This window comes from Trichosurus vulpecula, chromosome 1 (assembly GCF_011100635.1).
Source record: "Trichosurus vulpecula isolate mTriVul1 chromosome 1, mTriVul1.pri, whole genome shotgun sequence".
In the NCBI taxonomy this organism is placed as follows: Eukaryota; Metazoa; Chordata; class Mammalia; order Diprotodontia; family Phalangeridae; genus Trichosurus; species Trichosurus vulpecula.
In genome coordinates, this window is record NC_050573.1 from 62,717,560 (window position 1) to 62,738,753 (window position 21,194).

General features: G+C 44.6%; 1 protein-coding gene across 1 annotated transcript in view; it reads left to right on the forward strand.

Annotated features, from left to right (window-relative positions):
- The window catches only part of CPAMD8 (C3 and PZP like alpha-2-macroglobulin domain containing 8), a 161,272-nt gene that overhangs the window by 79,266 nt on the left and 60,812 nt on the right, over positions 1-21,194 (forward strand). The window contains exons 23-26 of the mRNA XM_036734810.1: positions 5,652-5,703; positions 7,214-7,512; positions 8,707-8,932; positions 11,121-11,297. Coding sequence (XP_036590705.1) covers positions 5,652-5,703; positions 7,214-7,512; positions 8,707-8,932; positions 11,121-11,297 — 754 coding nt within the window. The remainder of the gene's footprint in view (positions 1-5,651; positions 5,704-7,213; positions 7,513-8,706; positions 8,933-11,120; positions 11,298-21,194) is intronic.

Genomic DNA, 21,194 nt, shown 5'->3' on the forward strand with positions numbered 1-21,194 from the left:
CCTTAGTACCCCCACATTTCTGGGGAGGGGAAGGAGATCGGGTTGAGTTTAACTCAGCTTATGTAGTCAAAGTCCCACTAAGCTCCAGATCCAAAGTCCTCCTGGTCTACCTCCCAGCACCCTGACTTCTGAGGGCTTCCCTGCTGGGCTGGCAGCAACATCTGGCCTGTAATACTGTCTCCAAGGTCACCATAGATCAGGTCAGGCCAGCCCACTGCCTGCACCTAGAACCGAAAAGGAAGAACAACAAAAACAGATAAAAAACATCCCAGACTTGTTCCTTGGGGCACAGAGCAAAGTAGCCCTTCCCTCCACCCAGCTTGGTGCATGGTGCCCATGCTACAAGTGAATAAAACCATCCTTCCCAGGCAGGGCTGGAAAGAGAGAGACAGCTACAGTCTGGTAGTTTGGGAGATGAGAGCAGTACCTGCTGTTCAGCCAATGGAAGGAGGCTGCTCCCACCCACCTGATATGGAACGTAGAATGTTTCCCCACCAGAAACAGGTTCCTGGTGTCTCCCACATGGGTGCTGCCATCTTAAGTGATCTGGACTTGTGCAAAGCCCCATTACACAAGTAACAGAAAATTACAATAACAATAATTGACTCTTTTTTATATGTGTCACTTTAAGGTTTACAAAGCAATTTAGATACATGAGTTAAGTTGGTCCTCACAACAACTCTATGAGGCAGGGCCTAGAAATATTGTTATCTCCGTCATACAGATGAAGAAACTGAGGCTGAGAAAGAGGGTAAGTGACTTGCCCTGGTCACATAACTAGTCACAACCAGAGGCAAAAAGATTTAAACCCGAGTCTTTCTTTATTCTAGGCCCCCGGGGCTTCCCACCATGTAATAATACTCCCTGTCGATGAAACCACAGAAGAAATGTGTAACGCTCTGAGCTCCCTAGATGAGGAAGGGTATACTTTGTTTGAGAATCTGTGGTTGGATCTGTGTAGACTTTCTTTCTATTGACTCAAATCTTAGACCCTTCTTCAGTATGTGGTCTTAATGTAGTTGAAAATACTTGTCACTTGTCACTAGTCAGTCATCTGATCTCGGAACTTCTTGGAGCCAGCCTTCAGACTCCAGCTACACAGTTCATTCAGGGGTCTATGCTTAAAGCCTTTCTGGCTTGGTAAGCAGCTAGGTGGCACGGTGGATAGAGAGCTGGGTTCCAATCCAGCCTCAGACACTTATAGCTGTGTGACCCTTGGCAAATCACTGAAGCTCTGCCTCAGTTTCCTTAGTGATAAAACGGGGATGATAATAGCACAGGCTTGTGGTGAGTATCAGACGAGATAATGTCTAACCTGTGGAGGGCTGGAGCTGAACAGAGCAGACTAGAGACAGGAGGGTCAGGAATCAAACAAAAGTTTAATTTCAAAGTGAGGGAAATGACTTGCAAACAAGGACACATGTGCCTGGGCCCCGCCCCAGTGGGGGGACCCAAGGCAGCGTGGGGAGATCTCAATACTTATACCAATGGCCTCGCAGGGAGCTGTAGCCCTGACAATGAGAGGTAACAGCAGCCATGTGACAAGTTCAATTCATGGCAGGACTTCATGACCAGAACTTGTCTAGTGCTTGTCCAAGCCCAGAAGATACCTTGTGCTGGTCAAAGCAATACAATAATTATGTGATTTTGCCAGAGGAGGGATCACCCAAAGGATGAGTGCAAAGGATTGTTGTGCCAAGCTCCAGACACAGCCCGTTTCCTAATATCTTGACAATTCGTAATAGGCTCAGCACAGGCCTGGCACATAGTAGGCCCTTTATAAGTGCTTATTCCCTTTCTCCTTGTAAGACTCATTTTAGCTTGTACTCCATTAAAGATAGCCTTCAAAAAGCTCCCAGGAGTTAGAACTGGGAGAGGCCTTGGTCCTTTACCCCTCCCCCCATTTTTTAAGGATTATATTTTATATATTTTATTTATTAATGTATTACTTATTATATATTTTATAAGGATTATATTTGGCATGACTGCCTGTATAACATATCAAATTGCTTGCCATCTCAATGAGCGTGGAGGGGAGGAAAGGAGGGAGGGAGAGAAGTTGGAACTCAAAATTTTTAAAAAATGAATGCTAAAAAAATTTTACATGTAATTAGAAAATAAAATAAAATATTTTAAAATAGTTAAAGAGGCTGAGGCCCAGAGAGGTTACATGCACTATGAAAGGCCACATAGGTAGTAATGGTAATAGTAAGAAGCATTTACATGGCACCTAAAGGTTTTCAAGGTGTTTTACTTTGGTCTCTCACTCTATCCTCACAACAACCCAGGGGCGGGAGTGGGTGGTAAAATGAGGAAACTGGAACTGAAGAGAGGTATGGGACTTGGCTAGAGTCACACGGCCAGTCAGTGTCAGGCAAGATTTGAACTCAGTTCCTGCTGACTCTTGGTCCATTGCAGCGTCCCCTTACACCACATGACCCCAAGGTAGGAGTTAGTGCACTTAGAAGACACCAGAGAGCTTTGTGATCCTGAACAAGTCCTTTAGCCCCAGGACTCCAGTTTAAAGGGAGGCTAATAATAGTCATATCACCCACTTGCTGTTTTCAGGAACATGCTTTGCAAACTTTACGTGCTAGAGAAGTGTGAGTTGTTACTAGTGTCACTGCCATTATCTGTGTAACCACCCCAGGAGGAGACACTTTGGGTGGATTTTAGGTGGAAGAAGGGAATCTAGAAATACAGTATTCTGAATTCTGCATCTCCTTTTAAGCAACTTTCAGTGCCCCCTAACGTATCCTGCCTTAGGACCACAGCTACAATGGGTCTTTCTTCCCTGACTTGCAGCTGTGTTTGAGGAATAGTTGTTATCCTGTAGGGATGAATTTTGCAAATGTTTTCAATTAGGGCTGTGGCCTGGCCAGAGTCACATATTTGTTGTGCCGAACTCCCAGTTGTAATTGTAAAATTGTTTGGAGAACCGTTGACTTGACATCCTGTGTTCATCGGGGCTGAATGTATGATTGTATTAGGAACGTGTATGTCTACAGTCCCCTGCCACTAAGTGCAAAAGCGTTCTTTAAATGAACAGGAAGCAAACAGGAAGTAGAGCATCATTTAAAACCTGTTGTCTGGTCAGTCGTAGAAATGCTATTTGTTTATACAACCTGTGGTCAAACTTCCCTTGTTTATAGCACCCAAACGGCCTGCACAGCTCCCATGTGCGCTTGGTAATGAGTTGTTTGGGGGAGCTTTTACCTACCCCACCCCATAGGATATTAACAAGCCATAGTGAGTGTCTAGGCCAGATCTGATTGCGCCATCATTTCCTCACACCAAACTCTATGGGAACCTACGCACCACCTCTTTGTTACATACCCAGTGCTGTCATGACAGGCCAGAAGAGTCCAGGGAGGCAGCAGCTATAGGAAACAGGCGCCAGAGTTGAAAGACCTGAGTTCCAATCTCAGCTGTGTCACTCAGTCACTCTGCAACTTTCAGTAAGTCACCGTGACCCTCATAGTTAAAAAGGAACCTTGGTGGCCATTTATGATATTTCTCTGAAGATCTCTAATGAGGGAAAGTCCAGCATTTTCTGTCACAGGTCATTCCCTCTCTCAATAACCAATCATTAGGAAGTATTAACCTGACCTCAAGACTAAATTTGTCCTTTTGCAACTTCTACCCATGGCTGCTAGTTCTGCCCTCTGGGACCAAGCAGAAAAAAATTGATCCCTCTTCTACACAATAACGCTTCAATACTTAGAGATAGCTATCATGTTCCTCCTCAGTCAAGAGAGAGGGGGAGAGATTTTGTTGTTGTTTAGTCATTTCAGTCATGTCTGACTCTTTGTGACCCCACTTGGGGTTTTCTTGGCAAAGATACTGGACTGGTTTGCCATTTCCTTCTCTAGATCATTTGACAGATGATGAAACTGAGGCAAACAGGGCAAAGTGACTCGCCCAGGGTCACACAGCTAGTGTCTGAGGCTGGATTTGAACACAGGAAAATGAACTTCAGGCCAGGTACTCTGTGCACTGTGGCACCACCTAGCTGCCCTGTGTAGGTAGATATAGTTACATCTGGTTCCTTTAACCAGTCATCATATGGCTTCATCCTCATGAACTTGAAGCCCTTCACCATTCTGGTGCCATCCTCTGGATGCCCTCCAGCTTGTCAATGACTTTCCTAAAATCAAATGTATTTGCTTAACCAAAATGTCAGACTTTACATTTCCCCTATGAAATTTCATGTTATTAGTTTTGGCGACACACTCTATCTTGGCCAGATGTATTTGGATCCAGACTGTCAGCCAGCGTGGTAGCTCTCCTTCCCAGCTTTATGTCATCTGCAGATTGATAAAGATGCCATTTTTGCCTTTAATTAACCAAGTCATCATTCAAAAAAGTTAGCTAGTCTAGAGCCAGGCACACATCCTTGGGGCTTATGTTCCACTGGACACTCTCTTCCCAGGTGGCTTTGCACCATTGGCTCCTCTTTCAGTCCCTGACTTGAATCAATGCACTTTCCATCCAATTGTGCTACTACTGTCTTATTGACCTCTCTTCCTCTTTTCCACACGAAACGCCTTTTCTACAGTCCTGTCAGATTTTTTCATTCCCCACAGACTTTCAAAGGTTACTGGTAGTGGCTCAGTAATCATAGCTGCCCATTTTTTTCGGTACCCAGAAATGTAGTTCATCCAGGCCAAGTGGTATCCACTCATCATCCAAGAAAACAAATTGTTTGTTTTCTTACTGTTTTCCATTTCTTCCTGGGCAGTTGAACTATATGAATTGTATGGAAGATCCCCCCCCCCCGCCAGCTATAAATCTTAGGATCCTATAAAAATTGGAAATGTATATTTTTATGTAACCTGGGGTCTTAGCATGAGGTGGAATAGGTAGATATAGACACTGAGATAGAGATATTTTGTTGGGTTGTTTCAGTCAAGTCCGATTCTTCCTGATCCCATTTGGGTTTTCTTAGCAAAGATACTGGAATGGTTTGTCATTTCCTTCTCTAGCTCATTTTACAGATGAGGAAACTGATGCAGATAGGGTTACATAACTTGCCCAAGATCATACAGTGAGTATCTAAAGCCATATTTAAACTCAGGTCTTCCCGACTCCAGGCCCAGCGCTCTATCTACTGTGCCACCTAGCTGCGCCATAGATATAGATAGATATAAATATGCAAATGTATATACACACATGCACATGTATATGTATGACCTTATGACTATCATGAAAATTTGATGAAATAGACGTCATGATTGGAATTATATATTGAAAGGGCAAATTCACTTGAAAAGCAAGACATTATCCGGGTGACTAGGCAAGTGATTCCACCCCCCCGCCCGGGCCCCAGTTGCCTTTTGTCTGGGGCATGCTGGGGTTGGATGGAATGATATTTAGGTTTCTTCTAGGTCAGACTTTCATTCCATGTTCTGTGTTCTAAGTTCCTTTCCTACTTTGACATATTATGTGCTAGCGCCTTTTTTATGTTTCCTGGGGTAGAAGCAGTGACCTTGGCCTCATTAGGAAGGCACTGTGCTTAGATGGTGAAGCACATGGGACAGTTTTGGCAGCTGCTAAGATTCTGTGTCCACCATAAGCTTAAAGAAGAGACTGCTCCCTCTAAGTGTTACTCCTGATCATCACTCACTTGTTGCATTTCTTTTTATTTTCAGCCAGAAGGACTAGCAAGAGAATATACCTATAGTGTCTTCTTCTGCCCCAATGGTAAGTCTTGGTTCTGATTATAGTATGTGCAGTGCCCGGCATATAGAAAGCACTTAATAAATGCTTGTTGACCAACTGTATAAAAAAATGACATTCCTCTGTCTCAGCCAAGATATCATTCAGACCTCAGCATTTTTCCAAGAGGCAAAGAATTTCTACTATGGTATTCTTTGAATAAAGCATACTTTGTTTTTAACTTACGCTTTGACTAGCCTTTAATAGAATTAAATTGCTTAGCAAATATCCACTATTAAACTAGGTCTACAAACCTTATGCTGAATATCTGAGCTTAGCAATAAAGTTAGAAATCACTGAAATACGCCTTTTTTAAACATTTATCATGGGAAAAAGTCAAAATTTATTGTCAGTTACGCAAGTTGCCAGTTGATTTGGCAGGTGGGCATCAGTATCTGACTCCCACAGTCACTGTCCTGCTTCACTTTTGCAAGCAGTCAAAACCTAATGTTTCAAGACTTCGAGTTAACCTGGAATGTTGGAATGTTGGAATTAGGAATAGAGATATCCCCAGAAGGTGTCTGAAGCCAGGAGCTGCCCCAGGGGAATTTGGGGGATCAGGGTCATTGGAACAATTGTGAGCTTGAGGACTATCCGTCATGGCATGGGGGCCCAGCACTAATTACACTGGGTATCCCTCCCATCCCTTTATCCAGGTGTAGTCAGCTTAAAATATACATTCCACCCTCAAAGGGAAAAGAAATAACGAATGCTCATCATGTAGAATGAGGGATCTGTGTAGAAGGAAGGGGTAGCGCCATGCCCTTTACCATAGTGAAGGGAGGTGGTGAGATCTTTTGAACTGATCACCTCTGTGTGAGCCCAGGGTTCATCCCTTTCCCCTCAGTCATTGTGCAAGCACCTAATCGAACCAGGCCTCCTCCTTTATCCTTCCCTTTCTCAGCTGCCATAGCTAGTCCTACTCTAGAGATAGTTCAGGCCAGGAAGACACAAAGAGAGAACAAGCTACTAGTTTGGTATTTTTGAGAAGCTAAGATAGTATCTTTATAGCAGTGAAGAAGTTTTTTAAAAATTCAGATCCAACACTGACACTGGATCCAGTATCTTAGCTGCTAAGGGAGACACAAAGTCTAGAAACGATAGGGTCTCTTCCTTCATTGGCCTTAAACTCTAGCATATGTAGGTTTGAAAAAGTGCTTCTTTAAAATCTCACTATATGATGAGCTCCCAGTACGGGCCTAACTCTTATAGAATCACATTTCCAGTGATTTCCGCGGCTTGTTGCAGAACAGACTAGATTGGCATGAATTGTACAATCACCCCAGGAAGTCACTGAGACATACCATTTTTAAAAGCGTGTATCTCCCTCTAGTCTTCCATTAAGGCATTCCTCCGGTCCTTCACTGCGCTTCGGAGGCTCTGCTAGTGAATTCCAAGCTCCAGTGGGTCCTGCTGAGCTGGGAAGACTAGAGGATAATCGGCTATGTGGCCACCATCTTGCACAATTGCACTTCTTTTTTTTTTCCTTGACTAGAGAAAATTCACATTTCAACTCCGAATAAGTACGAGTACCAATATGTTCAGAAGCCACTGCGTATGACCCACTTTGATGTTGCTGTGAAAGCCCACAATGATGCCCATTTTGCACTGTCGTCTGGTCCCCATGACACAGCAGAGATGACAGAGATTGTCATTGGCGGGCACCAAAATTCCAAGACATGGATTTCCTTGAGCAAAATGGGTGACCCTGTGGCTAGTGTAGACACAACTGGAATTCTCTCTTGGGATGAATTCCGGACTTTTTGGATCAGCTGGAAAAATGGAATTATCCAGGTAATTAATTTTGGATGAAATCACCTTGCTGTTTCTTATTTTCCTAGCAGGATTCAGGGACTTTTGATTTTAAATTGCCTTTTGCCGTTTAATGAGAGTATATGACCTTTGTTCGTGTGGTATCGCAGTAAGAGCACTGGACTTAGTCAAAATCTCTGAATTTAAATCCCAGCAGCTTTTGAATGTGTACAGGTCACCTGACCTTGAACTCTAGGTTTCTTATCTGTAAAATGGGCACAATATTTGTACCACCTACATCCAGGGGTTGTTTATAAGGCCAGTTCCTGGTAAAATGTTGTTTGGTTGTTTTCAGTCATATCTGACTCTGTGATCTCATTTGGTTTTGTTTTTTGTTGTTGTTTATTTGTCAAAGTTACTGGAGTGGTTTGCCATTTCTTTCTGCAGTTCATTTTACAGATGAGGAAACTGAGGCAAACAGGGGGAAGGGACTTGCCCAGGGTCACGCAGCTAGTAAGTGTCAGAGGTCAGATTTGAACTCAGGTCTTCCTGACTCCAGGCCCAGTAAATCACAGAGTATCACATAAAAGTGAAATGTTGTTCCTTCATTAAAGCCCTCCCTCAGTGCCTTGAGGCATGGAAGTGACCATGGGTTCCCACAGACTATGCTATCTGAGAGGCTCCTTACCAGGCTGCCTGCAGGGTAATGCATTTTTTTTATCACAGTCCTCCAGATTGGTCACCAGGTTGCAGAAAGGTCATTCTATAGCAGTGCAGGAGCTTCCCACACTGATAAAATTGCTGATGCTTGATCTGTTCAGTCACTGATATAAAGTAACATCAGTGGCCTCTCTGGGCTGACAGAGTATGAGTTTAGTAGGGCCTTTTGGTCTGGAGAAGCTTGGGGTATGGGTCCTGCACTGGACAATCCAAGGAAGAACAAGCCTAGCTAAGGGGAGAAGTTTGTCCCCAGAGGGCTGCTGGTTACTATATGGTGGGGAGTTTTTAGCTACAGCTTGTGAAAGCTCTCTTCTAAGGATAGAGGGGTTATTATCTGTATCAGTGGAGGGAGCTAACCCATACTGAAGACATCACAGGTTCTTGAAGTATTGGCACAGGGTTCTCTGATCACTTTCTTGAGGGAAAGACCCTTACCTCATTGCTACCATGTAAGAACTAAACCAGTAGCTGCTGCATTCTTTGCCTGGAAATATCAGACCCACCGTCTCTTTGCAGGTAGGCCATGGGATCGAACCATCCAACGAATCTGTCATTGTAGAGTGGAGCCTTCCCAAACCACCAGAGGTGAAGTACATAGGCTTCTCAACGGGATGGGGCTCCATGGGAGAATACAAGATCTGGAGGAAAGAGGAGACGGATGAAAACCACAATGAAGCCTTTACCCTCGGAGTCCCACTTAATGTGATCCCAGGGTCAGAGAGAGCAGCGGCATCGATAATAGGTACCTTATGCGGCCTTTCATTGAGTCCAGATTAGACATCCCATCAGGTAGAAATCCAGGTAGATTCACTCTTTCCTTTCTCAGTCAGGCACACTTAAGCTGGTCTGCTATGTGTGAGGACTAATCCTTGGCAATCTTCACTAGATATTAGGGGCCAGAGAAGGTTATCGTAACTACACTCTCAAAACACAAGTTTAGCCTGACTCATCAGTGGCTGCCATCTTTGATAAACTGAGATCTCTGACCAGTCCGCTGAGTCCCTTTTTCCACCTGAAGACCGGTAGGACTCTACCAGGGACTGAAGCTCTCCCAGGAGCACAGAAGAAGGTAATGCTTCTCTCTCCTTTGTTGACCCAGAGGTGGACACACATTCACAGCATGAGAGCAGGGTTGGGTCAGCCACAAAACACTGCAGGTGTAGAGTTCATTGAAGGACCAAGTCCTGAGCCAGCTCCCTTAATTATATGTATAGACAGTAGGTCTGTATAACTTCCTGGGGATGGGACCAGTAAAAGTTACCCATCAGCCTGGGGAAGTGCTTGCTGCTTCTGGTCAGTGCAGGCAAGCTGAAGGGTAGAGAAGAGGTCATAGAAGAAGCAAGAGACCCAGGCCAGAGTTCTGACTTCCACTGGCCGACTAGCCCAGTGACCCCGGACAGGTTGCCTATTCTCTGATCCTGTTTTGCTTACATGTAAAATGAGAAGAATTCTCTTTGCCAGCCTCCCACATAGGATGGGTGTGAGGAGCATGCCCTGGGTGAACCTCACAGCCTTGCATAGGAGAAGAGTTATTTTGATTAATTTTGCCACTTATTCTCATAGCCCCATTTAAGCTATCACTAGTTTTCTTTTTCCTTTTTGAAGTATTACTCTGTGATGCATATGTTTCAATAAGAATTTACAATTCTTCACATGCATAGTCCCAGCTGAAGGGCCTAGTGGCCTTATAACACACCCAAAGGCTTTCCTAGCTCCTGTCTCCTGCCTGCTTCCACCTTACCCTGCCCTTTGGAATGTGGCTGTCGTTAGCATCCAACCAGCCATCTTGAAAGGTTCTCTTAGTTGGTCCTGGACGTGCAGACCTCCATGTGATTCTTTCAGTGGAAACTCTTCTTCATGAGAAATGCCAGGGGCAAGGATTTGAGTTTTTTCCCCAAAGACCAATGTCTTGAATTTTTTGATCTTTCATGTTATTTTATGAGAGGGAAAAGAGAACAGACTAAGTTATTTTAAAACCAATTTGGGAAGTTTACCAGGGCTTTTTTTATCCTTTTGGAAACCTTTCCTAGTCTTGGCTGGAGTCTTGCCTCCATTCCACTACTTTCCTAGAGTCAAATTCAAGGAACAACCAGCAGCCCAAGTTAAATTCAGTTCAGTCCCATATTTCCTGAAGACCTACTCTATGCAAGGCTCTTCATGTAATACTGTGAGGCATACAGAAATGAAGTGAATATGTATGATTAGATTCTTTCCCTCAAGAAGCTTCTGTTCTGCTGGAGAATGGCAGGGGAAGAAGAACAGTTCAATTCACCAAGCACTTATCGAGCACTTACTTTGTGCCATGAACTGTGAGAGGTGTTGAGAATATAAAAACAAAACAAAAACCCTTCCTTCCCTTATAGGAACCCACATTCCAGTGGGCATGCATAATAGATCAGTACAGGCTAGACTCATAGCATTGTCCTAACCAACATCATCCCACAATAATGCCATTATTAATCCACTATAACCACAGGGCCAGGGAGAGATAGCTGGCCCAGGGCCTCTCACCCACATCAGGCAAATCTCCTGACCTCTCAGCGCCCCAGGCAACTACACTAGTAAAATCATAGGTCCTGACCCCCCAAAACTCATTCACCATAACAGAAAGCTCTGCTCAAATGCTCTTTGCTGCACCCTCTAATGTTATTTGACCTAACATTGTGTTTAATGGAGCACTCTAAAGATATTTACTGGGGTATGCTGTTATATCAATGACTATAGTACAAGAAAGGACAAATGCATAATGGAGATATCAACAAAATGTGAAGGGATCAGATGAGAGAGGCATTCAGTCTAGTGGGAAGGATTGAGTGCTCCCTACTGAGGATTATTTCCACTCTCACAGAAGAGAGTGGAAAGAATTTCCAGGCAAAGGGAGAATGACAAGAGTGCACACTTAAATTGTGATTCCCTTTTGTTTCTGTTAGGAGACGTGATGGGTCCAACTCTGAATCATCTCGATAACCTTCTGCGACTGCCCTTTGGCTGTGGAGAGCAAAATATGATCCATTTTGCCCCCAACGTTTTTGTCCTAAAATACCTTCAGAAAACCAGACAGCTCAGCCCTGAGGTGGAGAGTGAAGCAACAGACTACCTTGTTCAAGGTATTCCCGGGGCAAGGGCAATGTTAGTGCCCACACCTAATGTTCTCCCACTCCATTTGGCCTGGGTGCTGCCTAGGACAGCTCCTATGCACAGAACACAGCCTTAGCCTTCGTTCAGCAGTCTCAGGAACCAAAGACAGGAATGTCTGGTGCACTGGAAGAAGGCTAAGGAATGAAAAATGGCGAGGGAGGGGAAGGCATTTGGTCAATAAATAGTTATGAGCCTTGTTACATATGTCCTGCATTGACCTGCTTAGTGGGGAAGGCAGTTCAGTGGCTCTCAAAGGAAGAAGGCATTAGTGGAGATGGAGGAAACATTTGAAAGGAAAGAAGATCCAAACTATTAATTGTACTGTACTTGTCACTGAAAGAGAAATCACACTTTCTGAAGTGTGTCTAGGTTCACAAATGCCCTAAGCCATTCCACAGAAGATGTCGGAGTCCAGTGATCCCTGCCTGTCTGAGTAGTCCTACCTTGGACACAGACATGCCTTAAGGAGGAAGGAAGGACTCAAAATCTATAGTCAAGGAAGCAGCTGTTGATGACCTTGTGACAGACACAGTCGGTGCCCCCCCCACCCCAGTAGTCACTGAATCCTGGACTTGGCACAGATCAGTAGTGCCAGCCAGCACAGAAGATGTCCCCAGAGGACACACAGCACACATGAACAGCACACTTACAGACATAGAAAGAACAATCTTTGGGCACAGCCAGCCATCACAGCTGCACTGCTTAATTGAAAGGAGGTGCTACCTTGCTCTGCTCTTCTTCTGACATAAAATGATTTGACATAAGCAGTATCACGGGCACCAGTATCAAACACCAGCTGAGAAGCCCTGTGCCTACCTTTTTGATGTTCTAGCTGCAGGTAGTTCCAGTGTATGAGAGAGAAAGCTAAGCTGGTGTCCTCCTCGGGACTATTGGCATATGCTGTGTTCCCACCCCCACACATCAGCTTACCTTCTTCCTTCCTTGACCTCCTGACAGCATAGACTTTGTCTGACATTTTCAATTTCCCCTCTCTTGACTGGATGTCCCTCACCTTTTGTTGGCTAGAAGTTCAGTATTCATAGATTTGCTCTGGTCCCTCAAGCAGGCTCAGCATGAGAAGAAAAGACTGGGGTTGGGAGTGAAGGATGGGGGCGGGGGAGGCGCAGTGCGAGAGCTGTCTTCAGGTATCTGAAGAGTTGTCTTGAAGACGAGGGATTAGCTTTGTTCTGCTTGACCCCAAAGGGCAGAACTTCTGAAGAGGCAGAGTTTATTTCAATATAAGAGAGAGCTTTCCAAAAGTGATATGGGCTGCCTTGGGAAACAGAGGGTTCCCTCTCCCTAGCAGACTGCATGAGAAGGCTGGGTGACTCCTTGTTAGTGATGTCGAGAGAATTCTTGGCCTGATGGAGATCGGCCTACATGGCCTCTCACTTCCTTTCCAACTCCGTGGTCTTGTGATTTGGAGAGCAGAACTTGGTTGGTGTAAGCTGAGTTTAGAAGAGTTTGCTGGAGGGTGATCAAGCCCCCTGCCCTGCCTTGTCATCTGGCCCAGTGAAGTCTGACATTAAAAGAAATCAGAGCAAGTAATGTTTATGAGCTACCTTACCCAAGCTTGAGATAGAAGCTACAGACATCAAGCCTTCTTCTCATAGTTGGATGGATATAAGGATCTATCTGTGTCTGGATAAACAAAAACTTCTGGTGTTGTGATTTTCTTGCCAACATCCCTCTGACTGTCCAAGAGTTGACTTTTTAGCAGAGTAGAGTTATAGATTCGTAGGATCGAAGAACCTTCCAGATGGAAAGAGATCTCAGAGATCACGTAATCTACCCCTACTGAACATGGTGTCATAGGACAAACTGATAGAATCTTGGTCTCAAAACCTGGCTCAAACATTTACTAACAGTGGTCCTGAGCAAGTCTTCTACACTCCCTAAGCCTTCATTTCCTTATCCACAAAACTAGCATAATAACATTTACACTACTAGCTTCATAGGCCTGTTGTGAACAAGGCGCTTTGTAAGCTTTCAAGGGCTATGTGAATATGAATTATCGTTGTTATTCAAAGGAAGAATTCCTTCTATGACATAGATCCTTGACAAAGGGTCATCCATCCTTTGCTAGAAGAAGTGATGGGGAAATGCGCTACCACTTAAGTATTACGTAACAGTGCTAGGCTGAGATTTGGTGCCGAAGGCCCCCGTGCACGACTTCATCTTTCATTCATCCATGTGCCTTTAGATTAAATGCATCACGTTTAGTGGAGGCTAAACCTCTGCTTTTTATCTTCTCCTATTTTCATTTTTATCTTGCATATTCTGTGCTGCTTCTTGCCCTTCATCAGGAAGCTATAAAGTCCTCGATGCTCAATAATATTACATTAAATGACTGTCATTGCAAGTGAAACAGTGTTCAGCCTAGAAAGAACCTTAAAGAGCCTCTAGCTCAAACCTGCCAGAGAATCATAGAACACAAAATTGTAGACCTGGGAGGGCCCAGAGCAGCCAGAATAGTAAGTCAGGGAGCACTTACGACGTATCTGCTCCGCTCCAGGAGCTGTGCTAAGGTTCTGGGGGCAAAGTAACAACAGTAACGAAGCTAGCATTTATACAAATAGCAATGTCAGAGGAGAGAAGAGGGCATATGTGAGAAATATTGTGATGGTAGAAACTAGGGAAGGGTGAGAGAGAATAAGAAGTTGAGGATGACACCTAGGTCTTGAGACTGGGTGATTCAGAGGATGATGATACCCTTGACAGTAACGGGAAAGTTCAGAAGAGGAGAGGGTTTGAAGGGAAAGATAACGAGGTTGGATGTGTTGAGTTGAATAAGTCTATGGGACATCCAGTTCAAGATGTCTAATAGGCAGTTGGAGATGGGGCACTGGAGGTCAGGAAAGACATTAGGATTGGGCAAATAAATCATTTACATGGAAATTATAGTTGAAACCGTGGGAGCTGATGAGATTTGCAAGTGAGATAGTATAGAAGAAGAAGAAGAAAAGAAGGCCCAGGACAGAGCCCTGTGGGACATCCGTGGCTGTGCTCTCGATGAACCAGCAAAGCAGCCTGAGAGGGAGTGGTCAGATAGGTAGGAGGAGAAGCAGGAGAGAGCAGTCTCACGAAAACCTAGTGAGAAGAGAGTGTCAAGAAGGAGGGTGATGGACAGTGTCAAAGGCTGCAGAGCAGTCAAGAGGGATGAGGACTGAGAAAAGGCCATTAGATTTGGCAATTCAGAGATCAGTGATAACTTTGGAGAGAAGAGAGCACTTTCAGTTGAATGATGAAGTTAAAAGCCAGGGGACCTCAGAGGTCGTTTAGTCCAATAACCCCATTTTAGAGATGAGAAGATGGATGCCCAGAGAGGCTGTGACCTGCTCAAGATCTTTCACCCATTTTCTTTTTCCTGAATGGATGGTTTAACCAATCTCTTTAGAATGATCACAAATCCCATTGAGGAAACCCTGTCATCATTACAGTATCTTTTGGAAGCAGGAATATCTGGAATACCTTTTCCTCTGTAGGGAGTCTCTATTCCAGGTGGGCCTTGTGTAAGACATCCTTGTGGTAGTGATGAATGCCTGTGGCAAACACACATCTTGTTGTGTGCTTCATTTAATGTGAGTAACCAGAGGGCCATTAAACAGAATTATCTCTTTGCATTTATTGAGAAGTCTTGTATGACTTTGACACATGCAGAAGAGGTTTGTGAGAGGAAAGCTTCTAGGGCTCTGTTCTATTCTGCCAAGTGAGTTGCTTTTTTGCAGTCCAGGATTAATACACGTGGTAGGATTGCTTGGTCAGTTATGTGTCTGTTAACATGTGGTATGCTGTAGGAAACCATTTGTGAAAGCTACCTGTTCTCTTCAAATTTGTATCAAGGATACCCTTGATATCCATGCAGCTGATTCTTCTAAAGACATTATATAAGTTGGGGGAGGGGTAGATCAAGGGCATTTAATCAACTTGATAAGGTCCCCACTCAACTTGATTATAGAATGTGGGCCTTTGGAGGCCTCTGGGGGGCACCTCTCCATGGAGCACATGGTCATTCCCACAGCCATCTTGTTGAGAAGTCACAGAGAACACCTGATTGATTTGCAGTGGCTAGGGCTGTCCCACAAATAATTGGCTGGCTGGGACTTGGGAGGGTGGACACCAGTCACAAGAGACACTCCAGTCTTTCAAGATATAAAAACATGCTGACCAATTCACCCTCCTTTGGATTTCCTGTTTGCCTTTATCTGTGTAGCTAAATATAGCATACAGTAGAGAAGATCTGCATTCTAGGAATGAGGAGAAGCTTGAGCACCCACGTAATCTCTCCCCACAATCTGATAATGGCTTCCCAGCTGAAGCGCCTGGGAGTTTAAAGAACCAGCCCATTTGACCTGAAGAGAAAGAGCCTGAGAATGGGCTTTCTCAGCCCTAGAAATGGCAGCAGCCAGGGGCCTAATAAATTTCCAGAGGGAGAACATGGAAACATAGACATATACTTGCCCCCTCAGCCCAAGAGGAGAGTATACCCACAGTTCTCCTGAACTTTAAATTACTGTGTAGATAGGGGTGATTTTTTAGTTTCTTGGCAACATAATCCTATACTCTAACCTATCTCCAGAGAAGAGAGATTTCCTGAGCAGCTTCAGCAATGGGGGTTGTCTTGTGGGTGACCCCAAGTTCTGTAGTTTTGAAGTTAGAGAATCTGGCCAGTGGACCTTGTAAGAAAGAGAAGAGGATTTCTTGATACATCTCATATCTTGGAGAAGGAAGGTCACCAACTAAGCCCCTTGGCTAGAGAAGCAGCGAAGAGGACCCATGACTTGGAAAGAAGCAAGGGACCTGAATTTTGCCACCTCCTCCTCCTACTTCCAGTATTAAAGGGTATTTTCACTTTTACCTTGTTGTCTTCAAAATATATTCTGGCTGTAGCTCATATCTAGGTTTCCCCAAATACACCTAATAGGGCCCTGTGTCCACATACAAGAACTCAATGTGACAATTTGTGTATCAGGTATGAGAAAGTCTTTATTTGACCCCATGGGAAACGCAGAAAATGCAAAAAATTCAAAGGAGTAACCAACTGCCTATTGGAGATTCCAAACTAGTGGTTCCAAAGACATCTCAAGTTGTACAAAAGAAAACTTGGTATTTTTCCCCCAAACCTAGGCCTCTTCCAAACTGCCCTGTTTTTGTTGTTGGCACCACCATTCCTGCAGTCTCTCAGATTCATAACCTTAACTCTCCACTTAACCCTTCATTTCCATTAAGTTACCAAATCTTGCCGTTTCTACCTTCACAATATCTGGTATATCCCAACCCTTCTCTCTTCTCAGCTACCACTTCAATTTAGTCCCTCTCACCTCTTACCTAGATTAGCCTTCTAATTCATCTCCTTGCCCTAAGTGTCTTCCCATTTTGGTCTATCCACCCAGCTACCAAAGGGATTTTTCTTAAGCATAGGTCTGACCGCATCAATAAACTCTAGCGACCCCTTGTTGCCTCTAGAAACATATGTAGTTGCCTCTGTTTAGCTTTTAAAGCCCTTTCCAACCTGGCCCAACTCATCTCTCTAGCCTCACTGCACGACGTTGCACTGCTCTACATCCCAAGAATGACCTTTCCTTCTTCCCCATGGCACTCACAGGGCACCTTTGCCCTGGCCGTCCTCCATATCTGAACTGTCCTCCCTTCTCACTGCCACCTCAGAATGTCTCTTCTTCCAGATGCAGGTCAAGCCTTCCCTTCTATGTGAAACCTCTCCTGGTTCTCTCAACTGCCAGTATCCTCCCTCCCTGACCTCTTTGTATTTGGTGACCATATTTATTTGTGTAAATTCTTCCATTTATATACATATATGCACTTGTCTCCTGTTAAAGTGTAAGCTCCCTGAGAGTGGGGATTACTTCATTCTTTGTCTTAGTTGCCTAGCACCTAGCACAATTCCTGGCACATAGTAGGTGCTTAATAAATGCTTGCTGACTGATTAATTCGTTGATTGAAGGAGCCCACAGATAGGTACAGAAAATACATCTGACACTCTACGGGCTCCCAGGAGCTTACAAGCACATCCAGAAAACACAGAAAGCACTTACATAGCCCATAAATTCCTCTTGGAAGGCAGTCATATTTGGATATTGTTGAACAGCCAACACCCGTTCCCATCAGACTTACACAGTCAGAATCCCTGTAATGGTGAGGATTGGGAAAGGAGAGATGTGCTTTGGCAACATCCAAGTCTCTTACTACCCCTCCTAGTCCAAGGTGTCTCCTATCCTTTAGTTTTGGGAGGGTCAAAATGAGTGAATGAGGGATCTTTCTCCAAGAAGCACACTGCATCAAAAAAAATCCCTTTATCCCTCTAGAAGGGAGGAATCTCTCCCTTGAATCCCCAGACTCTTGAACTTGGGAATGCCAGAACCTGGAATCACCCAGAGGCCAGCTGCCAAGGCTCAGGAAGTGTTCCTCCTCTGCCCAGAAGCCTGGACTCAAGGATCACACTGCCCAGGAAATAAAAATCTTCTCTGCTCCACACAGGAGATTGGGGTCCCATGATTTCCCTTTCCAGACTGAATGAGTACTCCTGTGTCTGCTTCTGCCATGGGCTTCTGCAGGACATCTCTCAGCTGGTGCTATCTCTAACCCTGGGAAAGTTCACTTCCAGGAGCTCTAGTCTCTGATGGGTGTTCAGAAATCTGTGAGAGAACATACAAAAGCTCTCTCTGTTCCTGCAGAAAATTTTTTTGTTTCTTTTTTTAATGTATTTTTGGTTTTCAACATTAACTTTTAAAGATTTTGAGTTCCAAATTTTTCCCCCTTCCCTTCTCTCTCCCCTCCCCACGTTGGCATGCAATCTGATAAAGGCTATACATGTACAATCATATTAATAAATATACTTTCACATTAGTCATGTTGTGAAAGAAGAATCAGAACAGGAAAAACCATGAGAAAGAAAAAAAAAAAGACTGTTTTGATCTACATTCAGGTTCCATAGTTCTTTCTCTGGATGTGGATAGCATTTTCCATTATGAGTCTTTTGGAATTGTCTTAGAGAAGAGCTAAGTCTATCAAAGTTGGTCATTCTGCAGGAAATTTATCGTTGCCCCAGCTGGTGCCATCTCTAAAATAGGGAAGGTCTACCCTTAGAGTCTCACGAGCCAAATGAGCAACCCTAAGTCAGCTCTTGTCAGATGCCTGATGGAGGCAGGGGTGTATAGGCTTTCCATTACTGCCATTTCGCTATCTTCTCAACAGAAAAGAGGCAAAGCAAAGAGGAAACCCAAATGAAGCCAAGCTGGTCCATGGACTTTCTTTTGTAGCACCAGTGGAGAGTGGTGGTTTTTCTGATAAAAGTCTGTCCTCCTGAGTTCCAGTCATTTAACTCTCTTGGAAGCAATTCCAGCCACTGAAAACCAATCAGGACTTCTCTGTGTCCTCTCGATAGGGTGTCTGTAGACATGTCCACACTACTTGGAGAAATGCCTCTCCTATTCCTCCAAACACCCATACCCCATAATCCAATCAAATTAATTGGGGACTCTCCTGATCAACCTCACCCTCTGCGTCCTGGGCCATCACCAGTCATCTTGACTTTTATCCTTCCACTGGATTTCCATGACTCAGGAAAAGTTAAGGTGATGACTGTGCAATTCTGCCTCACTCAGATCCAGTTCACAATCAAGTCAAGACGTCACCCGTGATGTTACTGGTCCTCTTTGTAAACAAAAGGTGAACAACAAAGATGAGAGAACAGGGATATGGTTCAGAGGTATTGACAGTATCGACTGCCCTTTTTTTCATGTTAGTATCAGACATGATTCTCCCCCCCCCTTTATTGATTTATTTTTGTTGAGATACATTATAAAGTGATGGTACCCCAATATTTTCAAGGATGTGTCACTTTCAGCTTGGATTTCCCTGGTGTGTACTTGGTCTGGTTCCGTCTCTCTTCCAAACCTTGTAGAGGCCTGGCTTGGCCACATTTCCTGCAAGTGTTGCCCAGGAGATCAGGATACTACAGATGGCTGCCTGCATATTTGGGCAGAAATTCCTATTGTCTTCATCCTCAATCCTGTCCACAGGCGGTTTTGCCCTTATCTTAGGACTGTTGAAGGGGCTGGCCTTGATTCCCAAGCTTCTCCTTCCAACTTTTGGATTTGTTGGGAGTAAAAAGCAGTGAGAGTCAGGGAGACAGAGACCAGGGATGAGTTGTCAGCAGGAGGAGCAGACAGGAGGTTGCTGGTGGCCACAGGGACTTGTCCCAAGAGAAGACATGAGCCATGTTGGCGACTGATCCTATATTCTCTAAAATCTTTTTGGGCTGGAGACTCAAGCTCATGAGCATCATTTCTTCTCTCCCCTTTACTCAGAAGAGGGAAAATATATGTGCTTCTGAACTGGATGCTTCCCAGAGTTTGGGATATGTGGGTTGGTTTAACCTTGTTTCTTAAGAAGTTTGCTTACCCTTTTGTGTTAAATGGTTTGCTTTATTTTCTTAAGCAGGTAAATGTGATAAAGAGCTAAATGCTCTCATATGTGTGTGTGTGTGTGTGTGTGTGTGTGTGTGTGTGTGTGTGATTAGGAGATAGTTTATACTGCTTTATCAGAGCAAGATTTCTGGCTGGGGACTTGGAGATAAAGACAAGAATTAGTACATTATAGACTCTGGGTATACTTATCCCAGCTCACATTCCCTAGAATAAGGCTGATTTTATCTCCCTTTCAGGACTCTAGGGGTATCCCTGAGGCACTGTGGTATCTTTCCAGATGCCATTGGCTTCATTCCCCTTTCTGGTGTGTCCTCCCCAGTATCAATGCTTCAGTATCATTTAGTCAATTAGCTCTTACAAAGGGAAGTTTACTAACAAAATACAGCAAGAACAGAAGTAAAAATACTTCACTCAGTACTCAGGGGCACAATTCTCCCTTAGACCACTTTGGTCCCTGGGGATAGTGGGCTCAGACTTAAAGCATTTGCCCCCACCAAGTTCACTTCCAAACATGGCATAGCCAATGGATGAGTCACTCCCTCCTGGCCTCTGCTGGGTCAGGCAGGTCATTTAGGCCTTTTTGTACCTCACTGGGCTCAACTGCTCATAAACTGTGGCATGAACTGCAGTCACCGGACCTCTGGGTGGCTCACTCTTCTTCCTTCAGAAGCTCACAAGGTCACAGCCTAGTCTGTTCCATCTCCAAGACTCCCTCACCTGAGGCAGGAAAGAAAAGACACTACAAGGCCCCAAACAACAAGACCTGGCTTCCAAGCCACATGGGGACAATAGGCTGCCGGTGCTGCTCTCTCTCCCCACCCAGAGGCTTACAGCAGTCCTTGCCTCCTTACTTGAGCATGGCCAGGGAGCGGGGGGGGGGGGGGGGGGGGGGGGGGGGGGGGGGGGGGGGGGGGGTGCGGGGTGGAGTGGAGGAAGGGGCTAGCTTTGGCCAGTTATTGCTGCCTTTTGAATACACACACCCAATTGCAGCCCATCAGCCAATCAAAAGTTCATTTGTAAACTGGGGATAATAGCAGCACCCACCTCTCAGGGTTGTTGTGAGGATCGAATGAGATAATCATTGTAAACTGCTTAGCACAGTGCCTGCCACACAGTAGGTAATAAATGCCAGAAATTTTTATTTCTCTCTCTTGAGAAAGAAGTGAGCTGGCTGCCTGAAGGAGGGACAGTTGGGTTTGAAAGAAAATTTTTCCTCTGAGGGAAAGGGGCTGAGCTGTTGCTCAGTCTTTTCAGTTATATCCAATCCTTTGTGACGCCATTTCAGGTTTTCTTGGCAGAGATGTTAGAGAGTGGTTTGCCATTTCCTTCTCCAGCTTATTTTACAGATGAGGAAACTGAGGGAAACAGGGCTAAGTGATTTGCCCAGGGGCACCCAGCTAATGTCTGAGATCAGATTTT